This window comes from Semicossyphus pulcher, unplaced genomic scaffold, assembly GCF_022749685.1.
Source record: "Semicossyphus pulcher isolate SPU_LCO1_2020_fin unplaced genomic scaffold, fSemPul1.0.p SCAF_30, whole genome shotgun sequence".
NCBI lineage: Eukaryota > Metazoa > Chordata > Actinopteri > Labriformes > Labridae > Semicossyphus > Semicossyphus pulcher.
This window is the reverse complement of record NW_027211705.1, coordinates 1867827-1887058: the sequence shown is the minus strand read 5'-3', so window position 1 is coordinate 1887058 and position 19232 is coordinate 1867827. Positions and strand designations below refer to the sequence as shown.

General features: G+C 44.9%; 1 protein-coding gene across 2 annotated transcripts; it reads left to right on the top strand.

Annotated features, from left to right (window-relative positions):
* Positions 1 to 25: 25 nt before the first annotated feature.
* Positions 26 to 17545, top strand: pi4kb (phosphatidylinositol 4-kinase, catalytic, beta). 2 transcript variants are annotated; one of them, XM_069679150.1, is made up of 13 exons: positions 26 to 108; positions 1457 to 2239; positions 2423 to 2788; positions 3458 to 3502; positions 4168 to 4395; positions 4640 to 4867; positions 5782 to 5891; positions 11809 to 11913; positions 13428 to 13551; positions 13904 to 14169; positions 14250 to 14382; positions 16734 to 16854; positions 16950 to 17545. In XM_069679150.1, the coding sequence occupies exons 2-13, from the start codon at positions 1574 to 1576 to the stop codon at positions 17129 to 17131; spliced, it is 2574 nt and encodes an 857-aa protein (XP_069535251.1). In that variant the 5' UTR covers positions 26 to 108; positions 1457 to 1573; the 3' UTR covers positions 17132 to 17545. The 2 variants fall into 2 exon arrangements, with proteins under 2 accessions (XP_069535251.1, XP_069535252.1); XM_069679151.1 differs by lacking the exon at positions 3458 to 3502.
* Positions 17546 to 19232: the final 1687 nt, after the last annotated feature.

The following is a 19232-nucleotide window of genomic DNA, read 5'->3' as shown; positions in this document are numbered from 1 at the left end:
CGTCCCCTGGTGGCTGTTAGCTGTAGCTGACATGAGGATCAGAGAGAATCAATGGAGGAGACGAGCTGGGAGTAAAACGTCATTTCACACACACTAAACTGTCACCAGGTAAGACAGACTCACCTGTAAACACGCGGACACGTCACTGAACCTGAACAACTTACCCGTTACTGTGATGGAGCTAACGTTAGCTTAGCATACAAATCTGAAAACAGCTGAGCGGAGTTAGCAACAGTTGGCCTGATATCTACCGGCTAATGCTAATGCTAACAATAACCTGACCGTGTTTGTATTTGTCTTAAATACCGAAACACGAACTAACACTGCGGAGACAGTGGGGATTAAATGTAGCTTGTAGCTAGTTAGCTTCAGATTGTTCAGTGTAATCTCTACGCTACAGGACGATGCTAATGTTTAGTTCGCTGGCTAACGGTAACTGCGTCTTAGCTAACAGCTGTGTAAGTTCCTCTGCAGTGTGCTAACAGTGTGCTAACAACTTTAAACTGTGAGTCTGATCTATGCTAACGCTACAAAGCTTACCAAAGATGACAAAGCGAACTGGCCTTTAATGAGGTTTATTACTTATGTCTGTCCCTTTTAGTCTGCTAAGCTAGGCTAATATCAGCTGACTCCTGGTCCGCCGGCTAACAGGAGGATTTAACAGACTGCAGTTTAACAAAGTTTAAATCTGACAAACAGTCAAAGTAACACAGCTGTGACAAAACATGGAGGTCATCATGATCAGGTTATTGATCCTACAATCTCCCCTCAGACTGCTTCAACACAACTGATTCAGTCAGCCTAAATAGCATGAATGTAACAATGCTGCCTGAGGGTCACGTGATAATCAGAAAAAAATGACTAATTGTCGTGTGTGTTTATGAAACACTGTTCAATGTGTTCTCACTTTGTGTGTGAGTGAGTGAGTGAGAGAGAGAGAGAGAGAGAGAGAGACTTGATGAACTGAACAGTGACACATGTAAAATGCTCCTTTTGTTCTGTATGAATATTTTTGTAATGTGTTTTCATTAATTAAAATGTTGATTAAGATAATCATATGAACAGATCGATCATTAGTGCATCCTTTAGAGTCGAAACATTTCAAAACTCTGGATGAGACCTGTCAGTGAAGTTTGATGAGACGGGCAGAGATATGTCTGCAGCTGTTTCACCACCATGACAACAAACTGCTTTAAACTGATGGTGTTATAATGCTGCAGCATTCAGCAGGCAGAGACAGGGAGACAGACAGACAGGGAGAGACAGAAAGACAGAAAGACAGGGAGAGACAGAGAGAGAGACAGACAGCATCTAAACCTGAAGGAACAAAGAGGGTTCATTAAACCCGTCTGTCTCTCTGTGACCCGTTACAGTTTCATATCAACAGCTGAGGCGTGTATATAACATGTTATATATTTTATAAAGAACATTTTGGTCTGTTTCTTTATATTTTCAGCTGTCATGTGACTCAAACACTGATCTGAGAGCAGCTGTTCCTGTGGTGAGTTCAGGTTCACCATCATACCTGTTTCTAACTGGGTTTCAGTGAAGGGGGCGGAGCTTCCCAGCAGCCATGATGGAGGACACAGAGCCGGAGCTTTCCCCTGCCCCCTCTGATCAGAATAGCCCCTGCCCCTCCCCCTCTCTCTCCCTCTCCTCCTCCCCCTCCCTGTCCCTCCCCTCTACCCCCTCGTCCTCCTGCGGCCCCCCCCAGGCCGTGACCCCCCCTCTGGGAGTGATCAGTGAGGGGGTGGGCGAGCTCAGCCTGGTGATTGACGCGGAGGTGGCCAACCGGGCGTGTCAGGAGGTGCTGCAGCAGGTGAAGCTGAAGCAGGTGGACTCTGATGTCACTGATGTACAGAACGGGGAGGGGCCGGACTCCGAGCCCCCGGCCCCCCCTGCCACTGCCCCCATCGTCGTGGTGAAGCCGTTAAAGATCCGCGAGGAGGAGGACGACCCTGAAAGCCCCGCCCCCAGCTCAGTGAAGAGTGCGCGGCGGCGGCAGAGACACAATCCCTCCAAACAGTCGTGGCTGCTCCGCCTGTTCGAGTCCAAACTGTTTGACGTTTCCATGGCGATCTCTTACCTGCACAACTCGAAGGAGCCAGGTGTGCAGGCATACATTGGGAACCGCCTCTTCAGCTTCCCCCACGACGACGTGGACTTCTTCCTGCCGCAGCTGCTCAACATGTACATCCACATGGACGAGGATGTGGGCGATGCCATCAAGCCATACGTGGTGGGTGTGGTCAGGATAGGGGGCGGGGCTTGTTCTGTCTACATGCTCACTATTTATCCTGTCATGTGTTTCTCTTTATGTGTGGACATGTCGGCTCTATAACTTCTGTTTTAACATCTTTTTAGTTTCCTCCTGTTCTTATACTCTGGCCTGAGCCTGTGAGTCCTGTGCGTTGTCTTGCAGGTTCACCGCTGCAGACAGAGCATCTCGTTCAGCCTGCAGTGTGCCTGGCTGCTGGGCGCCTACTCCTCCGACATGCACATCTCCACCCAGCGTCACTCCAGAGGAACCAAACTCCGGAAACTCATCTTGTCTGACGAACTCAAACCTGCGGGTCCTCGAGCTCGCAGGGACCCTCTGACTCTGACGCCTTTCTGTCCTGTGGCGTCCCCCGCTGCTGGCCCCGGGCCCCTGGGAGGAGAGCACAGCCTGTCGCCCTCCAAACGCACACACCAGCGCTCCAAATCTGACGCCACAGTCAGCATCAGTCTGAGCAGCAACCTGAAGAGAACGGCCAGCAACCCCAAAGTGGAGAGCAGCCAGGACGAGGTAACGACAGCCGGTCAGGTGACAGGGTGGCTGGTTTCATGCATTACATCTTTACTTTGTTCATGTGGAACAGTTTGTAGAGGTCTAAATGGAACTGAGGAGACAGAAGAGCAGCCAATTTCATCAACAAACAACAAATAACTCCTGAACACCAGAGTATTAATCCTTTCTGCAGCTGAGCTCAGAGTTCAGTCCTATCATCTTTATGTTTTTATGCATTCTTTCGTTTAATTTCAGAATGTAAAGAGGTCAAACCAGCTGCAAAGAACAAAGATTGTTGTTTGAATAATCAGGTTTAAATTGATCTACAATCAAAACATCTTCACACTCATGAAAATGAGAATCTAGTTTCTTTTATCTCTTATTCTGGATTATTGATTTACATGAGTTCAGGTTGTACAGATTGTAGATATACAAAGTTTTTATAAGAGCTCACGATCAGAGGACGGAGGCCCTGGTGGAGTTTTGAGGGTTCAACTGTAAATGAGAAAAAGAAACAGTGTGATGATGTAGAAAAAAATCCAAATGTAAATATTAAAAACATCAAATCATTCTGTTTCTTCTGCTTTGAAAAAACGCAGAAACTTTTTAGTTTTTAGTGTAAAGAACAAAAGATCAAAGTGATGATGATCCTCTGAGTCTGACCCCCTCTGACCTCTGACCCCTCAGGACAGCAGCTCCAGCTCAGACAGTCTGGAGTTTGAGACTGGTCCCGTAAGTCCACCTGCGTCATGCTCTCCTTCCAGGGTGCATTGTGGGAAACGAGGCTGTGGGTTATGGTTCAGTGTGCGGTGGAGTCCCGGTCGTTCAGCTCTGATGATGAAAACATGAATCAGCTGCTCGTCTGAGGACTCGACACGTGGGGTTAATTCTGTCTGTTTGAGCCAATCAACTGTCTGATGTTATGGGTGAACCAATCAGGACGCAGACTGATCTACAGCGATGATGTCACGTCTCCTCTCGCTGCATGTGTGTGTGTGTGTCAGTATCAGCGTGTTTAAGTACAGAGAGACACAGCAGTGAGTCAGCAGGGTCATTAAATCTTTTTTATGCTCATGTAATAATAACATGAATATTTGTATTCTTAATAAAATAATAAAAATATTCATGTAATAATCCTTTAATTTTAGACCTGGGCTCTATTTTTACACAAGACTTCACTGAGTTAAAGAGGGGACATGATGATGGTGCTGTTTCGTCTTTGAGCTGACACACAAACATCAAACATCCAACTGCTCACTTGTTTACCTGTTTCTCTGTCCAGAGCTCCCTGAGAGGACACCAGAAGGGTAACCTCAAACACTGAGACCTGATAATAACGCCTCTTACTGTCTCTCTCTCTCTCCCCCTTCCTGTCTCTCTTCCTGTCTGTCTCTTAGCCGGTGCGTTTGGCTCCTCAGAGGGAGTTCATAAAGTCTCTGATGGGGATCGGGAAGCGACTGGCCACGCTGCCCACCAAAGAGCAGAAGACTCAGCGCCTGATCTCCGAGCTGTCGCTACTCAACCACAAGCTGCCGGCTCGAGTCTGGCTGCCCACCGCCGCCTTCGACCACCACGTCGTCCGAGTGCCACATACGCAGGCCGTCGTGTTAAACTCCAAAGACAAGGTGACCACAGACACTGACCCCCCCTCTGACAACAGACTCTGACTTTTCCCCAGAGTGATAGCTCACGGTGCTGTCAGGACCTCTGGTGCTCATAAATCATAAAAGAATACTTTACCTATGAGTGAAGATAAAGAGTTAAACCTATAGATTATTTATTATCAGCACCAGTGTTTAAATCTCTGACATCATTCAGCTGTGACCTCAGCCGGTCATGTGACCTGTGTTGACCTGTGTGACCCCTCAGGCTCCATACCTGATCTACGTGGAGGTTCTGGAGTGTGAGAACTTCGAGACGTCCAGCGTTCCAATCCGGATCCCGGAGAACCGGATCAGGAGCACTCGCTCTGTGGAGAACCTGCCGGATTGCGGCATGACGGCCGAGCAGAGAGCCGGGAGCTTCTCCACTGTCCCAAACTACGACAACGACGATGAGGCCTGGTCTGTGGACGACATAGGGGAGCTGCAGGTGGAGGTGAGAGGCAGGAAGACAGGAAGTGATGTCGTCCTTATCAGACAAGATGTGTTATTGCAGACATTCGGTGGAGTTGGTTGGTGTAAACATTCTTGTGTAAGCCTATAAACAGAGAACAAATGGGGATTGAGGATAGAGCCTTGGGGAACACCTCAGACCGTGAATTCATAACAGACCAGAACCATGAAGGTCCTGTAGGATTAAAATGTTGTAAAAGCTTCCTGTAGCAGGTGACAGAGTACGTTCTGTCCTCACTGTGTCCTCACTGTGTCCTCACTGTGTCCTCACTGTGTCCTCACCATGACCTCACCGTGTCCTCACTGTGTCCTTGTGTCCTCTATAGTGTGTTAACACTTGCGTGCACAAAAATCACACGCACACACATGATAAGAGCACACAAAAAAGTATCCGCGAGCAGAGAACGTCTCCGTGGGGCAGCATTTCCGCTCAGTACACACTGAGCAATCTTGCGAGTCCCCTAAGTGTGAAAAGTTTTTTGGGGGGAGTGTAGATACTGCAACCAGTGCGTGTGTTGAGCAGTCACGAGCGGGTAGAGATGGTCGAGCAAGCGCTCGACCATCTCCAGCTCCTCACTGTCCTCACTGTGTCCTTATTGTGACCTCACTGTGACCTCACTGTGACCTCACTGTGTCCTCACTGTGACCTCACTGTGACCTCACTGTGACCTCACTGTGTCCTTATTGTGACCTCACTGTGACCTCACTGTGACCTCACTGTGACCTCACTGTGTCCTCAATGTGTCCTCACTGTGTCTTCACTGTGTCCTCACTGTGTCCTCACTGTGACCTCACTGTGACCTCACTGTGTCCTCACTGTGTCCTCACTGTGTCCTCATTGTGTCCTCACTGTGTCCTTGTGTCCTCCTGTCCTCATGGTGTCTGCATGTCTTGCAGCTCCCAGAGATCCACACCAACAGCTGTGACAACATCAGTCAGTTCTCGGTGGACAGCATCACCAGCCTGGAGAGCAAAGAGCCAGTGTTCATCGCTGCTGGAGACATCAGGTCTGAGACACACTCCACTCACTAACATATGGTACACACTCACACCAACATGTCCTCTGTTGTTGACCTGGCTGTGTCCGACCACTACTGTGTGTATTTTAACACCACCAGTTTTAACCACCAGGAGGCCCCGGTGAGAACAGTGAGGAAACGCTACCTAACTTCTGAGGTGGCTGCAAATGTTTTTGAGATTTTACAGAGCACTCGTGCTGAAATCTTACCTGCACCCGGTGATTTTATTGCTGACAATTTTAACAGGAAATTGAAATTAGCTCTGGACTCTGTGGCTCCACTTTGAACAAAAACAATAAAAACAAAACCTTTACCCCCGTGGAGAAATGAGGAAGTTAAGAAATCGAAAAGACAATGCAGGAGTGCGGAGAGAAGGTGGAGAAAAAATAAACTAACAGTCCATTATCAGATATTTCGTGAACATCTCAAATTGTACAATAAAACAGTCAAACAGGCGAGAATATCCCATTTCTCAAAACTCATCACAGACAACAAAAATAACCCCAAATGTCTTTTCTCCACCTTCGATCTTTTAACCAACACCAATTTTAAAAAATCCTCAGAGTCACCAACAGACGCCCTCTGCGAGGACTTTGCAGACCACTTCAGAAGTGAAATCGACGACATCAGATCCAGTCTTTTATCAGAATGTAACTTTTATCACACCTGGACAGTCGCTTTTATCCGAGGAAACACTGGAGAGTTTTGTCCTGGTTGATGCAGGGACACTTGGTCGAGTTTTCTCCCAGGTAAACCCAACAACCTGCCTTTTAGATCCAATTCCCACATCACTTTTAAAGACATTTTATGGATTCTTCGAGGAACAGATTTTAAATATAGTGAATTGCTCTCTTCAGACGGGTGTCTTCCCCGCTGCCTTCAAAACGGCAGTAGTGAAGCCCCTTCTGAAGAAGAGCAATTTAGATCCCAACATTTTTAATAATTACCCACCTGTATCCAACTTACCGTTTTTAAGTACAATTTTAGAAAAACCGTTTTTTAAGCAACTAAATGACTTTTTAAATAGAAACAATATTTTAGAGAAGCATCACTCTGGTTTTAGGATGAAGCACAGCACCGAGACAGCCCTTTAAAGATTTTAAATGACATCAGGTGTGACGCAGACTCACAGAAACTCACAGGCGTGGTTCTACTGGATCTAAGCGCCGCCTTTGACACAGTAGACCATCACATTTTATTAGAAAGACTCAGGAACCTGGTCGGCCTCTCCGGTACTGTTTTTAACTGGTTCAGTTCTTATCTCACAGATCGATCGTTCTCTGTAAGTATGGATACATGTTCCTCAGGAACACATGAAATCAGGTGTGGGGTGCCCCAAGGGTCAATTCTAGGTCCAATTCTTTTTAATCTTTATATGCTTCCACTTGGGGACGTCATCAGGAGGCACGGCATCAGCTTCCACAGCTACCCTGATGACACGCAGCTGTACATTGCCGTGTCTCCTGATGACACAGGGCCTATTGACACCCTTTTAAACTGTATTTTAGATATTAAGTCATGGATGGCAGAGAATTTCCTACAGCTCAACCAGGACAAAAAAGAAGTTTTAATCATTGGTCCTGAAGGCAAGAGAGAGAAACTTTTACCAAAACTGCAGGATTTTAAACCATCACAACACTTAAAGAATCTGGGCGTCATTTTTGACTCTGAGCTCACTTTTATCCCACACATTAAAAACGTAACAAAAACAGGTTTTTATCATCTTAAGAATATTGCCAGAGTCCGCCCGTTTCTCTCTCAGGCTAACACGGAGGTGCTGATGCATGCTTTCATCTCTTGTCGTTTAGACTACTGTAATGCCCTGCTCTCTGATCTTCCCAAAAAGACTATCTTGAACTTACAATTACTCCAGAACTCCGCCGCACGTGTGCTGACGAGGACCAGAGGGCGGGAGCACATTACACCTGTTTTAGAATCGCTGCATTGGCTCCCCGTGTGTTTCAGGATCGATTTTAAGGTGCTTTTATTAGTTCTTTAGTGTCTTAACGGTCTTAGACCATCTTATTTATCTGACCTGCTTTTACCATATCAACCCTCGCGGATCCTGAGGTCCTCCGGCACCGGCCTTTTAATCATTCCAAAAGTTAGAACTAAAACCCACGGGGAGGCAGCATTCAGCCATTATGGGCTGCAGCTTTGGAATAGCCTGCCAGAGGGCATCAGGACTGCAGAGACTGTTTAGGTTTTTAAAAGGAGGCTCAAGACTCACCTTTTTAGTTTGGCCTTTAACTGACTTCTTTTACCCTTTTAAGTCAGGCCTGTTTTTATCCTATCCTATTGTCTGTTAGCTTTTAGGTCCTTTTACTCTATTGTCTGTTAGCTTTTAGGTCCTTTTACTCTATTGTCTTTTAGGTCCTTTTATTCTATTGTCTTTTAGCTTTTAGGTCCTTTTACTCTATTGTCTGTTAGCTTTTAGGTCCTTTTACTATATTGTCTTTTAGGTCCTTTTATTCTATTGTCTTTTAGCTTTTAGGTCCTTTTACTCTATTGTCTGTTAGCTTTTAGGTCCTTTTACTCTATTGTCTTTTAGGTCCTTTTATTCTATTGTCTTTTAGCTTTTAGGTCCTTTTACTCTATTGTCTGTTAGCTTTTAGGTCCTTTTACTCTATTGTCTTTTAGGTCCTTTTATTCTATTGTCTTTTAGCTTTTAGGTCCTTTTACTCTATTGTCTTTTAGGTCCTTTTACTCTATTGTCTGTTAGCTTTTAGGTCCTTTTACTCTATTGTCTGTTAGCTTTTAGGTCCTTTTACTCTATTGTCTTTTAGGTCCTTTTATTCTATTGTCTTTTAGCTTTTAGGTCCTTTTATTCTATTGTCTTTTAGCTTTTAGGTCCTTTTACTCTATTGTCTGTTAGCTTTTAGGTCCTTTTACTCTATTGTCTTTTAGGTCCTTTTACTCTATTGTCTGTTAGCTTTTAGGTCCTTTTACTCCATTGTCTTTTAGGTCCTTTTACTCTATTGTCTTTTAGCTTTTAGGTCCTTTTACTCTATTGTCTGTTAGCTTTTAGGTCCTTTTACTCTATTGTCTTTTAGGTCCTTTTATTCTATTGTCTTTTAGCTTTTAGGTCCTTTACTCTATTGTCTGTTAGCTTTTAGGTCCTTTTACTCTATTGTCTTTTAGGTCCTTTTACTCTATTGTCTTTTAGCTTTTAGGTCCTTTTACTCTATTGTCTGTTAGCTTTTAGGTCCTTTTACTCTATTGTCTTTTAGCTTTTAGGTCCTTTTACTCTATTGTCTGTTAGCTTTTAGGTCCTTTTACTCTATTGTCTTTTAGGTCCTTTTACTCTATTGTCTTTTAGCTTCTAGGTCCTTTTACTCTATTGTCTTTTAGGTCCTTTTACTCTATTGTCTTTTAGCTTATAGGTCCTTTTACTCTATTGTCTGTTAGCTTTTAGGTCCTTTTACTCCATTGTCTTCTAGGTCCTTTTACTCTATTGTCTGTTAGCTTTTAGGTCCTTTTACTCTATTGTCTGTTAGCTTTTAGGTCCTTTTACTCTATTGTCTTCTAGGTCCTTTTACTCTATTGTCTGTTAGCTTTTAGGTCCTTTTACTCTATTGTCTTTTAGCTTCTAGGTCCTTTTACTCTATTGTCTTTTAGGTCCTTTTACTCTATTGTCTTTTAGCTTCTAGGTCCTTTTACTCTATTGTCTGTTAGCTTTTAGGTCCTTTTACTCTATTGTCTTTTAGCTTCTAGGTCCTTTTACTCTATTGTCTGTTAGCTTTTAGGTCCTTTTACTCTATTGTCTTTTAGCTTTTAGGTCCTTTTACTCTATTGTCTTTTAGGTCCTTTTACTCTATTGTCTTTTAGCTTCTAGGTCCTTTTACTCTATTGTCTGTTAGCTTTTAGGTCCTTTTACTCTGTTGTCTTTTAGCTTCTAGGTCCTTTTACTCTATTGTCTTTTAGGTCCTTTTACTCTATTGTCTTTTAGCTTTTAGGTCCTTTTACTCTATTGTCTTTTAGCTTTTAGGTCCTTTTACTCTATTGTCTGTTAGCTTTTAGGTCCTTTTACTCTATTGTCTTTTAGGTCCTTTTATTCTATTGTCTTTTAGCTTTTAGGTCCTTTTACTCTATTGTCTGTTAGCTTTTAGGTCCTTTTACTCTATTGTCTTTTAGGTCCTTTTACTCTATTGTCTTTTAGCTTTTAGGTCCTTTTACTCTATTGTCTGTTAGCTTTTAGGTCCTTTTACTCTATTGTCTGTTAGCTTTTAGGTCCTTTTACTCTATTGTCTTTTAGGTCCTTTTACTCTATTGTCTTTTAGCTTCTAGGTCCTTTTACTCTATTGTCTTTTAGGTCCTTTTACTCTATTGTCTTTTAGCTTATAGGTCCTTTTACTTTATTGTCTGTTAGCTTTTAGGTCCTTTTACTCTATTGTCTTCTAGGTCCTTTTACTCTATTGTCTGTTAGCTTTTAGGTCCTTTTACTCTACTGTCTTTTAGCTTTTAGGTCCTTTTATTCTATTGTCGTTTAGCTTTTAGGTCCTTTTACTCTATTGTCTTTTAGCTTCTAGGTCCTTTTACTCTATTGTCTTTTAGGTCCTTTTACTCTATTGTCTTTTAGCTTCTAGGTCCTTTTATTCTATTGTCTGTTAGCTTTTAGGTCCTTTTACTCTATTGTCTTTTAGCTTCTAGGTCCTTTTACTCTATTGTCTTTTAGGTCCTTTTACTCTATTGTCTTTTAGCTTCTAGGTCCTTTTACTCTATTGTCTGTTAGCTTTTAGGTTCTATTTACTCTATTGTCTTTTAGCTTCTAGGTCCTTTTACTCTATTGTCTGTTAGCTTTTAGGTCCTTTTACTCTATTGTCTTTTAGCTTTTAGGTCCTTTTACTCTATTGTCTTTTAGCTTCTAGGTCCTTTTACTCTATTGTCTGTTAGCTTTTAGGTCCTTTTACTCTTTTGTCTTTTAGCTTTTAGGTCCTTTTACTCTATTGTCTTTTAGGTCCTTTTACTCTATTGTCTTTTAGCTTCTAGGTCCTTTTACTCTATTGTCTGTTAGCTTTTAGGTCCTTTTACTCTATTGTCTTTTAGCTTCTAGGTCCTTTTACTCTATTGTCTTTTAGGTCCTTTTACTCTATTGTCTTTTAGCTTTTAGGTCCTTTTACTCTATTGTCTGTTAGCTTTTAGGTCCTTTTACTCTATTGTCTGATAGCTTCTAGGTCCTTTTACTCTATTGTCTGTTAGCTTTTAGGTCCTTTTACTCTATTGTCTTTTAGGTCCTTTTACTCTATTGTCTTTTAGCTTTTAGGTCCTTTTACTCTATTGTCTTTTAGGTCCTTTTACTCTATTGTCTGTTAGCTTTTAGGTCCTTTTACTCTATTGTCTTTTAGGTCCTTTTACTCTATTGTCTGTTAGCTTTTAGGTCCTTTTACTCTATTGTCTGATAGCTTTTAGGTCCTTTTACTCTATTGTCTGATAGCTTTTAGGTCCTTTTACTCTTTTGTCTGTTAGCTTTTAGGTCCTTTTACTCTATTGTCTCTCTATTGCATGCGTGCGTGCGTGCGCGATGCATGCGTGGGTCTGCGTGCGTGCGTGCGTGCTTGGGGGGAGGGGACGGGTTTTATTGCGTGTTGCATTTCTGTTGCATGTTTTTATATTTATTCTTTGTGAAGCACTTTGTGTTGCATTTTTAATGTATGAAAAGTGCTCTATAAATAAAGTTTGATTGATAACATACAGTACACACTCACTAACATATTTTTATATTCAGAGCCATATTTGAACAGAGGACTGATCTTTGAGTTCCTGTCACAGTTGGATCTACAGTTCATCACGAACAGTGTGTGAATGTCGACATCTTTCTATCTGATGTGACGTCGTGGTGAAGGGTTCACACCGTATCACAGAGCATGTCATTAATGTGTATGTCCGTCCTCTGTGTGTATTTCAGGCGTCGTCTGTCGGAGCAGTTGGCTCAGGCCCCCACCACATTCAAACGGGACCCTGAGGACCCGTCAGCTGTAGCCCTGAAGGAGCCGTGGGAGGAGAAGGTCCGGTAAGTGAAGCTCAGAGGGTTGTCTGTGTGTGTCTGACTGTACCTGTCTGACTGCATGTCTGTCTGACTGCCTGTCTGACTGCGTGTCTGACTGCACATGTCTGACTGCACCTGTCTGACTGTACCTGTTTGACTGTACCTGTCTGACTGCATGTCTGACTGTACCTGTCTGACTGTACCTGTCTGACTGCCTGTCTGACTGCGTGTCTGACTGCACATGTCTGACTGCACGTGTCTGACTGTACCTGTCTGACTGCATGTCTGACTGTACCTGTCTGACTGTACCTCTCTGACTGTACCTGTCTGACTGTACATGTCTGACTGTACCTGTCTGACTGTACCTGTCTGACTGTTCCTGTCTGACTGTACGTGTCTGACTCAAGCAGCAACCTCCGGTGTTGAAAAATGAAGCCAATGCGGAAGTGCAAAAAACTGCAGTTCCTCGAGTGGCCACTTGAGGCTCCAGAAACAAGAAATAACATTACAGCTGAAACAAACATGTTTACAGCCTGGGACAAAAAACGGTTTTGTTATAAATAGCTAATTTTCTTGTTCATGATAACTGTACGGGGGTGAATTTTATTTTAACACACTCGTTTTAATTATATTAAGCCTTAAATCATAGGGGCCGGATCACTTGATTGACAGGTGGATCCTGCTGGCTGTCTGCTGGACGTCAACACAGACACACAGACACTGAGCTTACCTTCACCTGTTTGTGTTGTTGGAGACTTTAGAGGACAAATAATCTCTCTGTGGGATTTATGGAACTTTATGGCCGTGCAAGAAGTCTGAGCTCCAGCTTTAAGTGAGTTAAATGTTCGCGTTACTGTTTTGAAATATTTGTAGCACTAAGTAGCAGGTATACTGTGCTCGCTTTAGCTGCTTGTTAGCCTGTTCAGTGTTTATTTATTTAATCGTCGGTCAGTAAACAGGAGTCAGGAGTTGTTGGCGTTTCCCCGGAGAGATTACAGCGGACCGTCGTGATGAAGAGACCGGTTCTTTTACGTTTCCCGTTACGTGTCGGCTCGCCGCTCTCTCACCGGGCGAGCGAGCAGCGAGTCCGCTGCTTCTTTAGTCTGATAACTGAACACCTGCAGTCAGTCACCGACAGAATCTCCTCCTGGCAAACTAGCTCATACATTATTTACACAGTCTATGGATAATAACCGTTAGCTACGCTGAGGAGCATATAGCCTAGCTTCATAGCCGTAGCTGGCTGATTCATGCGGCCCGCCCATAAAGCTCAGCCATAGGCTGTAGCTCGGTCACGCTCCGCCTCTTTGCCCGCCTCTAGATTAGCCGTCGCTGGCATTTCCAATATGGCGACCCCCAGCGGCGGCGCAATTCAGGCTTCCAAACGCTTCTCCAGAAACCAATGGGTGACGTCACTGAGACTACGTCCATTATTTATACAGTCTATGGTCTGACTGTACGTGTCTGACTGTACGTGTCTGACTGCACCTGTCTGACTGCACCTGTCTGACTGTACCTGTCTGACTGTCTCCCTGCAGGAGGATCAGAGAGGGCTCTCCATATGGTCACCTTCCCACCTGGAGGCTTCTGTCTGTCATCGTTAAATGTGGAGACGACCTGAGACAGGAGCTGCTTGCGTTCCAGGTGCTGCAGCAACTCAAGGTAAACCTGTGACATCATCAACACTTCCTGTCTTTCTTCTTCTTTATTCCATCCTCTTTTTGTCCTCCTCCTCGTCTATCACACTGCTCCTCTTCTTCTTCTGTGGGTTCATTTTTCCTCCTCTTCTCTCCTACTCTGCTCGTGGTTGATCCTCCTCATCCTCCCTCTTCTTCTTTTTCCTTCACATATGTCTCCCTCATTTTCTCCTCACACATTGACCTCCTTGTTCTTTCCCTTCTCCTCTGTAAAATAACAGTCAAACTGTAAGCTGCTGTTCAGGGAGCAGATAAAGATGTAAACGGTGCTCTTGCCTCTGATAGATGTGTAAATCTTATTGCTCCCCCCCACCCAGTCTATCTGGGAGCAGGAGCGCGTCCCCCTCTGGATCAAGCCCTATAAGATCCTGGTGTTGTCGTCGGACAGCGGGATGATTGAGCCGGTGGTGAACGCCGTGTCGCTGCACCAGGTGAAGAAGCAGAGTCAGCTGTCTCTGCTCGACTACTTCCTGCAGGAGCATGGCGCCCCCACCACCGAGGCCTTCCTCACCGCGCAGAGGAACTTTGTGCAGAGCTGTGCTGGATACAGCCTCATCTGCTACCTGCTGCAGGTCAAAGACAGGTTAGACGCTGACATCACACCTCTGCAGCTCCTCCTGCACGTGCTCAGACCATCACATGACCTCCTTCTCTGTCCTTCAGGCACAATGGGAACATCCTGCTGGATGCTGACGGTCACATCATCCACATCGACTTCGGCTTCATCCTGTCCAGCTCGCCCAAAAACCTCGGCTTCGAGACGTCCGCCTTCAAACTCACCGCAGAGTTCGTCGACGTGAGTTTATCCAGAAACCTCAGTCTCAACTGCGGTAGCTTGTCTTCAGGCGCAGGATCAGAGTTTCATCACTCTCCATTTTAAAAACCATTCACACAACAGAACACACTCCCAGAACTCCCAGCAGCTGCTGTGTTCTGTAAAGTCATGTGTTTCACATGTTTTTATCAATGGAGTCTGGTATGTTTGAGGAGAGCGATGTAACAGCTGACCCTGGTTCGAACCAAAGCATCTGAAGTCCCCACATGTACATTCTGTTTGTAACTGTACATCAGCTGGTCGGGCAGAGGAGCACAGGGGCATTGTGGGAGCATTTTTAAGTAGACACAGTGATTTATAGAACATTCAGAAATAGGGCTGGGCGATATGGCCAAAAACGTTATCATGATAAATGTCAAATCATTATTTCTAAGTTTAAAGGCTGATTCTTGCTCCTTAGATGTGATTCAACCAGGCAGCAACATCTGGTGTTTATAAATGAAGCCAATGCAGAAGTGCAAAAAACCTGCTGGCCGTCTGCTAGACGTCGACACAGACACACAGTCACTGTCAGCTTCACCTGTTTGTGTTGTTGGAGCCTTTAGAGGACAAATAATCTCTCTGTGTGTTTATGGAACTTTGTGTGCGTGCAGTCTGAGCTCCAGCTTTCAGTGAGTTAAATGTTCGTGTTACTGAGTTGATATATTTGTAGCACTAAGTAGCAGGTATACTGTGCTCCCTTTAGCTGCTTGTTAGCCTGTGCAGTGTTTATTTATTTAATCATCGGTCAGTAAACAGGAGTCAGGAGTTGTTGGCGTTTCCCCGGAGAGATTACAGCGGACCGTCGTGATGAAGAGACCGGTTCTTTTACGTTTCCCGTTACGTGTCGGCTCGCCGCTCTCTCACCGGGCGAGCGAGCAGCGAGTCCGCTGCTTCTTTAGTCTGATAACTGAACACCTGCAGTCAGTCACCGACAGAATCTCCTCCTGGCAAACTAGCTCATACATCATTTACACAGTCTATGGATAATAACCGTTAGCTACGCTGAGGAGCATATAGCCTAGCTTCATAGCCGTAGCTGGCTGATTCATGCGGCCCGCCCATAAAGCTCAGCCATAGGCTGTAGCTCGGTCGCGCTCCGCCTCTTTGCCCGGTTCTGGATTAGCCGGCTCTGGCATTCATACAGTCTGTTTGACCTTTATTATCAGAATATGACAAACTCCACTTGAACAGCGGACCTATTCACAAATCTGAGGTAGAAAAACAACCAAATAATGTAAAATAAAATGATTAATAGACAAAAATCTTTTATTTTTAAGTGTTTAGCTGTCTGACAATGTAAACAAAATAAGACAGTTCAGGCTGGATTACAGAGCTTCTTAAAGGGACACGATCGCACCGGTGCTGCTACTTGGAACGGGAACGGTCCGTTCTCCGGTCTCCGGGCAACCCTGGCTTCACATGACGTGATATGAAAGTTCGTTTGATCATGAAGCCTGATGCCCCTCTTAGCTTTGCCAGTGAAATACATGAACTACACAGCATACGGACACGTGACCGCCTGTGGAGACGATGCTCATACTTTAACGGTGCGCAGGTCTGTGTCATATGCTGCTCTCCTAACGTCTGCCTCCTCCCCGCGCTCATGATGCTCATCTCATTCACAGCTTGTGGAGACGTATTTAATTTTTTATAAAGGTTGTTCATGGAAATATGGGAGCGATCACGACCCTATTGGGTCAGGGTCAGAGCCTGAGACCCACTCACAGATCGGTGTCCTCACTGCGCTGCATCATTATAAACTGCTCACTGCTGGATCACATTGTTATGTGACCCACTCCCCCGATATCGTGCTGCGTATACGAAAATTGGCAGGGCCGAATTTTGTTCCCAGTCCGACCCTGCAGGCAGTCCAGTTGAGTGTTGGGTGGAGAGCCAGGAACACTGTGGGCTTCAGATATCCTGTATGAAACAAACCTAACTGACATTTCTAAAGCGAACATATTCAAACTAGGTGCTGTGATTACAGGTGAAAAATTATATCAATAATCATCGTTTTATCGCCCGGCCCTAAAAAATACTGCGTCTGTTCTCAGAGACAATCCAGAAGATCCATTTTCTATACGTGTTTAGTGTTAAAGAAAATCTAATGAGAGCCAATGAAAGAAGACTTACCTGTGTTTACCTGTGGCCCTGTGTTTCAGGTGATGGGGGGCCCTGTAGACTGTTACCTGTGTTTACCTGTGGCCCTGTGTTTCAGGTGATGGGGGGCCCTGTAGACTGTTACCTGTGTTTACCTGTGGCCCTGTGTTTCAGGTGATGGGGGGCCCTGTAGACTGTTACCTGTGTTTACCTGTGGCCCTGTGTTTCAGGTGATGGGGGGTTCGGACGGCGACATGTTTAACTACTATAAGATGTTGATGCTCCAGGGTCTGATCGCAGCGCGGAAACACATGGACCGAGTGCTGCAGATAGTGGAGATCATGCAGCAGGGTAACACGTTCGCCTCCACACACACACACACACACACACACACACACTGGTTACATGATGATGTCATCCGTGTACTGACCCACCCTCCTCCCCAGGTTCCCAGCTGCCCTGCTTCCACGGCTCGAGCACCATGCGTGGGCTGAAGGAGCGCTTCCACATGTCTCTGACGGAGGAGCAGCTGCAGCTGCTGGTCGACCAGCTGGTGGACGGATCCATGAGGTCACTGACCACCAAGCTGTATGACGGCTTCCAGTACCTGACCAACGGCATCATGTGACCCCCTCACCTGTGTGTGTGTGTGTGTGTGTGTGTGTGTGTGTGTGTGTGTGTGTGAGCGAGCAGCATGAACAAACAGACTGATAAACTGCAGAGACCCACTTCCTGTTTGTCCTCTTCTTCTCTGATTCCACCTCTCTGTTCTTCTCCTCCTCTGTTGGATCTGTTTGTTGTTTCTTTAGAAGATATCTTTGTGTTTCAGCTCCTCTTCTTCTCTTTCCATATTTGGGCGTATGTTCCTGATTGGCTGCTCAGCCGGACTCTTAGCCAATCAGAGAGCAGCCCTCTTTTAGTTTGAACTGTGAGCAGGTGGGCAGTTTTTACAGCAGATTAAAGGACCAGTCTGTGTTTTTACATGTTTTAACTTGATGACTGTGAACAAGCATTAAAGCGAGCGAGTCCTCCTGAGACACTCTGTTCATGTTTCATTGAGACCCTCAGTTTACTGTGTTTATAAGAGCCTGTATTTAAACATGTCCGACAGGTGGAGAAAAGGTTGAAATGAAAGCAGCTGTGATCACCACACGTTCACACTCGACACACAGAGTCAGCAGGATCGCAGCAGCTTCAGATGATTTCATCAAGTTTGATCCTGTGAACATTTAGTGTTAAAGAATAAACAGCTGAGCTGCAGAGTTCTTCCTGTCTGAGTGACAGAACACACCTGTCATCTGTCATCAGATGATGTTTTTATATGAAGGCTTTACATACGATCAGATCGACAGGTTTGTTGGTGTTTAATGTTCAGCTTCAGGTTTCATCTCTGACAGGAAGTATGGAGACATTCAGATCATTTAGGAAAATAAAAGCCTGATAAAATCAGAGGAGAATTTCAATGCGGATGTTTTCAAAATAAACTTCCTGCTGCCATCATAACAGAGCAGACATGTGACCGTCTGCAGGTGTAACAGCAAGCAAGTGTGTCCAACTCAAAGTCCCATCATGCACCCTGAGGCCCGCGACCGAACATTTTATTCACTTCAGTTAAACCTGGTTCTGTTTATTTTCTGTCAGCAGGTCAAAGGTCACCGCGGTGTGATTTAAAGTCTGAATTTATAGTTTAAGATCAGTTTAGTAAATAAACTCAAACTGTCTCAAGTCAATGAAAAGGTTTTTGTGTTTTTGAATTTTAGTTTTTTCAAGAATCAAAACTTTGTAAACAACCTGAGACGAGTTCAGAGTTCAGAGTTCAGAGTGAGACGTGTTCGTGATAGACACGAAGAAGTTTGAGACGTGGAAATGAACTTTTTAATTTGTAATGCTCATGTAAACATCACATTGAATTTAAGGTCAATATTTAAACGAAGAGTGCTGAGCTAAATAAAATAAAACTTCAGTGAATCAGAATCAGGTTTGTTGCCAAGAAGGTTTACACACGCCCTGTCCAACTCAACTCAAACTGTCAGGGCGTAGGGTTAGAGGCCTTGAAGCAGGCTGGCACGTGGCAGGTCTCTAATGAGGTGTTGAAGATGTCTGAACACCGGAGACAGCTGATCGGCACAGTGCTTCAGGGTGGAGGGGGAGACAGAGTCCGGCCCGGCTACTTTGCGGAGGTTCTGTCTCTTAAAAATCCTGTTAACATCTCTATCCAAGATAGAGAGAGTTGTTGCTGTGGTTTGAGGGGAGGGGGCCTTGGAGGTGATAAGCTGTAGCGCTTATCACGCCGTCCCCCAGGCTGCACTGGGTCACTCTGGCCACCTCATGATCCATCTGATTCCTGCGTACTGGCAGAAGTTAAAGCGCCTTCAGCCGGGCGGTGAAAGAAGCTCAGCGTCTGTGCTCTGATAAACTACAGCAGCAGTTTTCAGGGGGAGATGCTGGCTCAGTCTGGAAGGGTCTCAGACAGCTCACCAGCTTCAAACCGAAACCCCCCACTCTGTTTATCACCTGCGCCTTGCCAACGACCTGAACGAGTTTTACTGTCACTTTGATAGACGATGGGACAGTCCTGACACCGTCCCCCGTGACTCCACTCAACAGCTGCTCACGGTGGTGTAACAGTGATCCAGAACAGCCTCCTCTCTGGTCGGGCATTTAATAAACTGTCTGTATTTTGGGAGTTCATGGCTGAGGTTACCTTCGTTAAAGTCCCCGAGGACAAT

Excerpts from the sequence above, each read along its gene's own strand:
- pi4kb (XM_069679150.1), top strand. The coding sequence starts at position 1,574 with ATGATGGAGGACACAGAGCCGGAGCTTTCCCCTGCCCCCTCTGATCAG. Across the intron at positions 4,396-4,639 it reads TGTTAAACTCCAAAGACAAG|GCTCCATACCTGATCTACGT; the intron begins GTGACCACAGAC and ends GTGACCCCTCAG. Across the intron at positions 11,914-13,427 it reads CCGTGGGAGGAGAAGGTCCG|GAGGATCAGAGAGGGCTCTC; the intron begins GTAAGTGAAGCT and ends GTCTCCCTGCAG.